We start from the raw sequence: 10,239 nt of genomic DNA, 5'->3' as shown, positions 1-10,239 counted from the left end.
GAGGGAGGGACTACAGAGGCCTGCGGATCCTACTACGCACGAGTAGAGGGGCCGGAAGTGGAGGAGCGGAGGAGCGGCAGAGCTGGCGCAAATAAGGGAAAGGAAACTAAAAGCGCAGAGGCTGGGTTTCCTGCGTCGCTGTACCTTTGGCCCCGCCCCCTCCTAAGCCTCTCATTGGTCCAAGAGTCAAAGCCCTGTTTTGCCCCAAGATATGCCTGCTTCCGAAGATGCAGTAAAAACGGTTATTTGCCATGCCGCTTTCAGGCATTTGTTTGGGACAGGCCCGCTGGGCCTAAAGGGGCTTTGTTCGGCAACAGCCCGTACAGTTGAGAGTTCAACATCAAGTTTCGTAGATGCCGCCCAAAGGAAAAAGCGGTTCTGGAAAAGCGGGGAAAGGTAGAACGGCCAGAACAATCAGGGAGAATGGGTCGGGTGAGAAGCGAGGGGAGGGAGCTGGCCGGGGACCTCCGGGATCCGGGACGGAGGCAGCGGGTGGTCATTACTAACCAGGATGTAACTACCGGCAATCAGTGTGGACTTCTAGAAAGTTTTAATTAAAAAGGCACGGATATTAGGTGGTCTATAGAAGAGGACAAAGGACTAAGAGAAAGTTTTGTTTGGGAAAAACTTGGGACTGAGGCTGACGTGAAGGTCCCAGTCAAGTTGGATAGGTCAAGTTACAGAGGAGCGAGATTTAGGAGAAAAGGGGGTTCGGGACACAGGTGGAGCGGTTGGGCTTTGAAGAGGAGGGACACCTTATGCTTGAGGTTACACGGAAAGAGAGGGGATGGGTGTGGTTGTAACAATTGGGGCCAGACAGGTGGAAAGGGGAAAGTTTGTAGGAGATCATACTTAATGACCTCCACTTCTTAGTAAAGTGGAAAAGCAAGGGTGATTTTTAAGACCGAAGGGCAGGGACTAAGGAGGGGTTTTGAGAATGGTGAAGGTTTGGAGTAGTCACTGAAGGTGATGGAAGAGAGAATGAAACACTAATAAAGGATTGCCATGACCACCGACAGACTAAGATTTAAGGCTACTAACTTGTAGAGGACACGTTCTGCACAGTCGTGATTTACTTGCTTCCAAGGCACTGGCACAATTTAGGATCTAAACGAGTTAAGTGTAGCCTTGACACTAAGTTGAAATTTTGTTGGACAATGATAATAGAAGAATAGAAACACAAGGGAATTAAGGGTGCTAGTGGTGGGGATCTAGTTTAGATGATCAAGCATAGGCTCCAGACTGGGAAGGGGAGAAGTCTCATAGGGTAACAGCTGGATAAAGGCACTGAAGGTAGGAGTGGTTTCTGTGATGACAAAGAGCCAATGGTTGTGGGAATGAGGCATGAGAAAGCTGGAAGAACAAGAAGTTGTAGCCAGAGACTGAACTAGTTCTGAGTGGCACAGTTTCATTATTTGCCTCTGGCAGCAGGTGTCCTGGAGTAGAAGGCATGGGCATTCGGGACGGACGCCCAGAAGTGTGAGGTTAGGATGTTGAATGATTCCTCAATATAGATGGTGAGGTCATCTAAGATAATGGAATGACAGCACTGAGAGTGGAAGGGAAGCCTGAAGCTGCTGCCAAAGTCCTCAGTCAATCAAAGGGAGTGAGGTAGCAGTCAGAGGAGAGCATCCAATGGGAAAGAGGATGGGATAACTGGAAGGCATCATCCTTCAACAGTGAATATGCAGCAAGCCCTCTTAATTTGATGTAATAAAACTCCATTGGCAGTAGTATGTTCTTAGGCATTTGGTGGTCAGTACATTATTTTGGGTTTTCACTTTGGTTGAATTTTTTTTTAACAACTGTTGTGTGCTGGAGGCATTGGAGATGTAAGATGGAGTCTCCTGATTAAAACTTTTCAATGGCTCCCTATTACTTCCAGGATAAATTCCAAGTTCTTAAATGGGGCCCAAGGGCCCTCATGCCCTATACCTTAGCCACCTTCCCTGAGCTCATCGCACAGCACCCTCACCTCAGATTTGGCTTTATCTATAGTAGCCAGCTTGCCATGCTGTTCCCTCACTCTGGAATGTCCCCTTTTTCTTTTTGCTCCTGGTCAGTGCCTGTATATCCAAGAAACCTTCCCTGACTGGGTAAAATGTCCTGTGCCTCCACAGCCCCCAGTGCATAGGTCATAGACCATTCTCCTGAAGTGATATTTTTTTTACATATCAGAGAGCAAATGAGCTCCCTGAAGGAAGGTACTATGGCTTGTTCATCTTTGTATCCCCAGTGCCCGACACTTAGTAGTTACTTAGCAAATGTTAACTGAACTGAACACTTAATTGAGCAAGTAGTTCTTAGGAACATCAGCCTCTAAAAGTAAGTATGCTGCCATTGACACACAAGTTGACATTGTGGTAATATGATATACTACTAAAGTGGAAGTTTGAGCCAATGATTATTAATCTGAATACTGATAACTTAGGAACCTATCAATAGGCAATGTAATAGACTGGGAATTTGGACATACATGTATCCTCTAGCCAAGTATGGGTGGTGGAAAGTTTGATCTTTATTTGAAACATATTCTTGGAGATTTTACATACTGGAATTGTGAGTTCTCAAATACATAGTTACAGCACTTACTAGAAATCTTATAAGAGCTAAGGGGTTTGCACTTAAAAGGCAGGATTTCAAATTGGGTCCAGGAAATCCAGACCAGGCTTCTGGCACTTGGTCAACCATTGGTACACTCACCTATGTATCTGTTTTTCAGTGAAGGGTTTATGTAGGGCACAAATTTCCTGTTTTAAGAGAAGTCAGTCACAGGTTAATTTCGCTTGATGTACTCAAGTATCTGGCAGAGTTCCCGTTCAAAGCTTGATGCTATGATAAGCATCAACTCTGTTCTGTTACACCTTTCTGTAAATATCAAGGTGCAGTTTAAACTAATACCTGTCATCTCTTCTCAGCATCTGGGAGTGACAGTTCTGACAAGAAGTCTCAGGGTCCCAAAGGTGGTGGCAATGCAGTGAAGGTGAGTTACTTGTTCCTTTTTTTCATGTTAAATATAAATAACAGGCCCTGGCCAGTTGGCTCAGTGGTAGAGTGTTGACCCAGCATGTGGATATCCTGGGTTTGATTCCTGATCATGGCACACAGGAGAAGCGCCCATCTACTTCTTTACCCATACCCCTCCCCTTCTCTCTCTCTCTCTCTCTCTTCTCTTCCTCTTCCTCTTCCTGCAGCCCTGGCTCAATTGGTTCGAGTGCTTTGGCCCCAGGTGCTGAGGATGGCTCCGTGGAGCCTCTGCTTCAAGTGCTAAAAATAGCTCCATTGAAAGCATGGCCCCAGATGGGCAGAGCATTGGCCCCAGACGGGGATTGCCCAGTAGATCTTGGTCGGGACACATGCTGGACTCTGTTTCCCCTTCTCTCAACTTGGAAAAGAAGAAAACAAAATTTATATATATAAATAACATGTATATGTGTTATTTTGGTACACATAAAAGGAAAAGACCGTTTGCTTAACTCATTCTAAGAAAAACACACTGATATAAAATCAAGATAACACAAAATTGGAAAATGTAGACCAAATTCGATGTCACTTATGGGAAATAATTCCTTTTAAAATTGTTTTCAAATGCTTTCTCAGACATCCAGAAATTCCTCATACTTGAGTTTCTTAAAATGTATTAAGTTAAATCTTCCTAGTAAATGAATGATTGAATTATTTCTTAGGACAAAATATTTTATAAAACCGAAAGCTTAGGCAAAGGCACAGGTTTCATTGAATAGCTACCCTGCTGGTAAGCTACAAGCCAGGGAGGACCCTAAACATGAAAATGGGGGTGGGAAACAATCGTAAATAATTACCTGAAGAACTCTGGGAACATAATTTGCAAACAGAACTATACTACTTAGTGCTATGGAACAGTGCACTTTCCATGTTTCAGTGAGGATATGGTACACCATTCATTCAATAAGGATTTAGTGACATCTGCCCTGTGAACAGGGAAGAGATGGTTTCTGTTTTCCCAGTCTCGTTAGAAGTAGTTAGGTAAAGAAATAAGTTTTTTTGCTATATGATAAGTGTAGTGGAATTGTACCGTATAGATCCTACCATACACATGCAACGAGAGAGAGAAAGAGACAGAGAGCAAGAATGTAAATAGTGTGGGCCATTCTGCCCAGTGAACCTATGCCTCAGACAGAATGAGATGGGATCCATGAATCTCCCTTTCCTTTGTCGACCTCCATTCTTGGATACCAGAATTTCAGAGCTTCCAACTATGTGAATTGGTATTCTGTTATCCAAAGACAAGTTTTCATAGATAAGCCAGTTCAATGTGGTGTTCAGCTGAAGAAGTGACCATTGTTATGAAACCGGCAGAGAGACAAGCTATGTGGGCTTATTGAGGGCTCACGTGTTGGTTTCCAGTGTGGCATCTTCATATGGGATGTTGTAGGGTAATTTGGGCTATGTGCAATTTTTATCTTACATGCTGACTTTTACAAGCACCTAACGTAAGGGACTGTTGCATTTAATATGGCTTCAAGGAGGCATCTTGCTCTTTCTGGAAAAAAATAAGTTCAGTGGGATTATATATGAGGTATATGGAAAGGAGAGGCATATTAGGGTTAAACATTTTTGTTGAGCTTTTTCTTTTGAGATTATTTTAGACTCACATTGAGTTGTAAGAAATAGTAGATGAACCTCTTACTCAGTTTCCCCCAATGGTAGCATCTTACAAAACTCTAGTAGAATAGCATGACCTAGAAATCGACATTGATACAGTCAAATTACAGAGCCTTTCCATCACCCAGGTGATCACCCCTGTTGCTCTTTTAGATCCACACACTTCCCATCCACCCCTACCTCTGCCTCCTCCTCTAACCCAGGGAAGCAACTAATCTGATTTCCATTTCTGTAATTGTATCATTTCAGGAATGTCATATGAATGGAATCATACAGTATATAACCTTTGGGGATTGACTTTTTTCGTGCAGCATAATTCTTTGGAGATTTTATTCCAATTGTTGTGTGTATCGGTAAGCTGAGTATCCATTGCTGAGTAGTGTTCCATGGAATGGAAGTAACATTGTATGTTTAACTGTTCATCTGCTGGAGGACAGCTGAGTTGTGACTAGTGTTTAGTGAAAGCCCAGCAGGGAAGGGACCTGGAACCGCCAACCTTTTAGAAAGGTCTAGGTTCCTCCCACGTCCTGCCGTTCTGCTTTGGAGCCCACTCCTGAGCCCACCCTTGTCTTGTGTGTCATCATACTTTGCAGAATCTAAACCCCACCTGCTAGCTACAACTTCCCTTCTCTCTCTCCATTTTCTGCCTCCCCCAGTCCTGATCTCTTCCTCTGCGCACACAGAACTTAGGACCTCCAGCCTGCCCTGTTCTCCCCACCTTCTCCCAGGCTTCCTGTCTGTTCTTCAAGGCCCATGTCCTAAAAGCTGGAAATTAAATTGAAGGACTTGACCATTGGATCAAGGAGCCCCAACTTTTTTTCCTTTTGGTTATCATCTGCATCCACCTGCCAACCTACCACCCAGGATCAATCCAGTAGTCTGCTTTCTTTACACTTAAGCGCAGAACTGTTGAACTACTAGAGTTACACAGTTTCTGGGGTTGGGGCCACTAACTCCTGACCTTAAACTCAGCTAAGGCCCTCGGTACTGCTCAGCAGCCCTTGGCCACGCATCTCAAGCTATGCACCGATCAGCTCGTCAGTTAGCAGATCAGTTCATCCAGTGCTTCCCACCCCTGGTGTGCATCCAGCTCACCTGAAGAGCTTCTGAAACTTCCAATGCTGACCACAAGGTCCCACCCCAGACCAGCTGCCTCAGAATCTCTGGCTCTGGGACCTCGACCTTGATTTCATTTTTTAGAAGCTCTGCGGGTGATTCTGCTGTCCTGGCAGGGTTGGGAAACACTGATCCGGTCGTGCAGGGTTGGTATGAGGATTTCATGAAACACTACATGAAAAACACTTAGCATAATGCCTAGCAAATGTTTAGGAGCTGAGTACTTTAAATATTGCTATATTTTTCATAAGAAAACAGACATAGAGTCTGGAACTCACTGGCTTTCTGGCCCCTACCTAAAAAATTATGTGCTCCTGCATCTCTCTCCACTCTCTCGTTCCCTTTCCTCCTCTGAGGCTAGCTGGTTTTTCAGATGGCGTTCTCTGAATGTCAGGCCTTGCTCTTTCATTTACCTCCACCCACTTCCTTTGTCTTCAACCTTTTCCTGTTGACTGCATCTTTCCCTTCATCCTGAAGAGTTGCTCAGGGATTTTTAAAATATATACACGGCTATGACACTTTTCCTCTGACCAGAGCACTTTGTTCTTTTCTAACTCAAGTCAGTTGAAGGAGAGCCCCACACGCATTTCTGTCCTACTTCCCGTTACCATCCTCGATCAGCCTGCTGCAGTCTGGCTTCTGCATCTTACTACTCTTCTCAAACTGCTTTTGCTGAGGTCACTGATCAGTCAGTGCTTAATTGATTGTACGTCTTACCTGATCACTCTGCAGCATTTAAAATTGTTGTCTTTTTGAAACTTTCTCTTGCCTGACCAGTGGTAGCGTAGTGATAGAGGGTTGACTTGGGACACTGAGGTCCCAGGTTCGAAACTCTGAGGTTGCCGGCTTGAGTGTGGGATCATGGATATGATTATCCAATGGTCGCTAGTTGGAGCCCAGAGGTCACTGGCTTGAAGCCCAAGGTCGCTGGCTTGAGCCCAAGGTCACTGGCTTCAGCAAGGGGTCAGTGACTCGGCTAGAGCTCCCTCCCCCCATCAGGGCACGTATTAGAAGCAATCAGTGAACAACTAAAGTGATGCAACTAAAAAAAGAAAAAAACTTTCTCTTGCCTTGTTTTCTGTTCACACACCTTTCTCTCACCCATCTGGCTCTGCCTTTTTATGGTGTTTGTTGATCTTCTTTTTTTGCTTATTGCTTAAAAATTGGTATCTCCAAAGATGTTTTTAGCCTACTGTGTTCCTTGTCTCAGTCTCATTCTACTTATCCTCCCCGGATAACCTCATCACCTCCCATGGCTTCAGCTACTTCCTCGATGCTGATTGCCCCAGATTCTCTATAGCTGATGCTCTTCTAAGACGCCAGTGACACAGTTGCCAGTTGGTGAGTCACACTTGCAAACCCCACAGGTACTACAGACTCATTATGTCTAACCTGTCAGACTGTCCAGAGTATTTGCTTATTCAAATATAAAGTGGCAGACAGGAGCCCCTTTTTAGGACCATGACTGCTGTGTGCACTTTCCCAGTAATTGAACCAGAAGTTTGCTTTGTGAATGTGGAAGCAGAAAGGGGGACACAGTCTAGAAGCTGTTTTCGCCAGACCAAGTTGAGGTCTCATGAACAATTTTTGCCCTCAACATGTTTCTCTCTAGTGTCCAGATCATTTGTCCCTATCTCTCTTGGACAGTGCTGGACACCATCTATAGAAGTCTGCCTCTGAGCCCTGCTTTTTGACGCATTCTTTCCTTGTCTGTGTTCCTATCTCCTGTGCAGTCAGGGAGCTACTCCCATAGGTCTAGGATCTCCTCACCCCCAATTTCAGTAGTTGAACCCTGAGGACAACCTTTGTTTGCTTGTCTCTAAATTTAAAAGGCAGTTACCTTAGCCCCACCCTAGTGTATTGTTACCTACAATATGAAGCAGATAACAGATTCTTTTTGAATAGGTATGAGAAATCCTGTAAAATGGATATCTTAAGAAAATCATTTTTAAGGATATAATTATTTTTTAAAAAAATCGGCTTTATGTAAACATAGGTCAAATTCGACTACTTCTAGGAGGTTGAGTGTTAATATTAAACGTAAGACACTTTTTCAAAGTGTCGAATTGTAGGGAGGCTTTATACATTGGGCCTCTTGGTAAATACAGTGTGTCCGTAAAGTCATGGTGCACTTTTGACCGGTCTCAGGAAAACAACAAAAGACATAGAAATGTGAAATTTGCACCAAATAAAAGGAAAAGCCTCCCAGTTTTTGTAGGATAATGTGGCAGCATGTGTGCATGTGCAGATGATGACATAACACCGTGTATACAGCGGAACAGCCCACGGCCATGCCAGTCGAGATGTGGACGGTACAGAGGAAAGTTCAGTGTGTTCTGTGGCTCGCTAAATTCAAATCCATGACCAAAGTGCAACGTGAATATCGGTGCATTTATAACGAAGCGCCACCACATAGGAATAACATTACTTGGTGGGATAAGCAGTTGAAGGAAACCGGCAGTTTGGTGGAGAAACCCTGTCTGGTAGGCCATCAGTCAGTGACGAGTCTGTAGAGGCTATACAAGATAGCTACCTAAGGAGCCCTAAAAAATCTGTGCATGAGCTCACATCAAACTGCACTGAATAGATATGAAACTGGGAGAGTTTTCCTTTTATTTGGTGCAGACTTCACATTTCTATCGTCTTCTGTTGCTTTCCTATGACCGGTCAAAAGTGCACCATTACTTTACAAACACACTGTAGTATTTCCTAGTGCCTAGTGGGGTTTTTTTTCCCCATACCATCCTCACTCTGATGAAATTATAGCTTTAGCATTTATTGAATGCTAGCTGCATTATCTCAATCTGTATAACCCTATGAGAACACATAGGTCCTGTTATTATCTCAGTGCACAGATGGGGAAAACATTCAGAGGTTTAAGAACATGCCTAAGATGGGACATGATTCCAGAACCCAAAACCTCAATCATTATAATGTTTTCTCTTGTTACCACTGAGGTACATGGTAAAAGATGGGAGCTACCCAAAGCCAGCTGCCGTTTTCCACCTAAGTTAGGGCCCCAAAATATTGTCTTGATGCGTAAAATGGGTTTGTGGTTGTTGCTCAACTGGCAGACTTGTAGGATTTTCCAGCTCATCTCATTTTTCACTACTGAGGGTAATCCAGACACGACTGCTATACTGCGAAGAAATGAATCATTTGGATCTCCAGGTATTATGTGAACATACTTTTTTCCTTGTAGGTCAGACACATTCTATGCGAGAAACATGGAAAAATCATGGAAGCCTTGGAAAAATTAAAGTCTGGAATGAGATTCAATGAAGTGGCCACAGAATATAGTGAAGATAAAGCCAGGCAAGGGGTATGATGGTCTTATCATTTAAAATGTTATATCCCCCAGCAGTAGAGATGATTTGTATGTTCTCCCATTAATTTTAGCCATATCTTAGTTTGAAGATCTTAAAAACAGAAGGGCCCACTTGTGAACAGTTGGATTTGGGTTGCCTATGTCTATACCGAGGCATGACCAAACTTGCACAGCTAACAGATACTCAGCAACATTGTGCATAGTTGTATGTTCACTGCAGGGTTGGACCTCTTCCATCTGTTTGTCCTTTTTCGGCCTGATATTTTACAGCCCCATGTGAATGAGCCTAGGAACCTTGGCATTCAAGCTACAGTAGAACTGTTCCCTCTTCAGCCACTTGACATCACCTATCTTTTGGATTTTTCAGGGCGACTTGGGTTGGATGACCAGAGGGTCCATGGTGGGACCATTTCAAGAAGCAGCATTTACGTTGCCTGTAAGTGGGCTGGACAAGCCTGTGTTTACAGACCCTCCAGTCAAGACAAAATTTGGATATCATATTATTATGGTTGAAGGGAAAAAATAAAATGGTATGGGACACGACTATGTTTTATACATTCTGTTTATTTCTTTAAAAGGTGTTGAATTATCCTTACATTTTATGAACTCTGTCATTATGGGTTTGTAAGTGCAAAATCGTGGGGGTAAAGATTAGTAGACACTACAGCAGGTATTCAGTCTGTGATTCTGAAAGATGACTCAAGCAGACTCTTTTTAACATGTTGTTCCTTTCGTCCCAGAACTAATTTATCTGATTCTCAGTATATCCCATAAGTTAATTTAGAAACCAACTCTAACGGAGGGAAGTATTACCTCACACTCTTCGCACATTGAATTGGGCATCAAAAAGACAGATGAACATATGAAAATCGTAAAACAAGTTCCTAGACAAGACTTGTTTTATAAGTCAGCCAACCTTGATATGCCAGTATAATTATTATTAGCTCCATTGTCTTAACATAGTACATGGCAGGCACATAATGGCCATTTAACATTAACTCCTTCTTTTTTTGTATTTCTTTTTTTTTTTTTTTTTTTTGTATTTTTCCAAAGTTAGAAGTGGGGAGGCAGTCAGACTCCTGCATGTGCCCAACTGGGACCCACCCGGCATGCCCACCAGGGGGCGATGCTCTGCTCATCTGGGGCATTGC

The 10,239-nt window shown here is 43.5% G+C and overlaps 1 protein-coding gene across 2 annotated transcripts; it reads left to right on the top strand.

The window, feature by feature from the left end:
• The first annotated feature begins 228 nt into the window (after positions 1-228).
• On the top strand, positions 229-9,631 carry PIN4 (peptidylprolyl cis/trans isomerase, NIMA-interacting 4). Of its 2 annotated transcripts, none has more exons than XM_066356654.1 (4): positions 229-432; positions 2,919-2,983; positions 8,963-9,082; positions 9,456-9,631. In XM_066356654.1, the coding sequence occupies exons 1-4, from the start codon at positions 354-356 to the stop codon at positions 9,612-9,614; spliced, it is 423 nt and encodes a 140-aa protein (XP_066212751.1). In that variant the 5' UTR covers positions 229-353; the 3' UTR covers positions 9,615-9,631. The 2 variants fall into 2 exon arrangements, with proteins under 2 accessions (XP_066212751.1, XP_066212752.1); XM_066356655.1 differs by having other exon boundaries at positions 235-396.
• Positions 9,632-10,239: the final 608 nt, after the last annotated feature.

Source organism: Saccopteryx leptura, chromosome X (assembly GCF_036850995.1).
Source record: "Saccopteryx leptura isolate mSacLep1 chromosome X, mSacLep1_pri_phased_curated, whole genome shotgun sequence".
NCBI classification, from domain to species: domain Eukaryota; kingdom Metazoa; phylum Chordata; class Mammalia; order Chiroptera; family Emballonuridae; genus Saccopteryx; species Saccopteryx leptura.
Note: the sequence above shows the minus strand (reverse complement) of the source record. Positions and strands in the feature narration are given on the sequence as shown.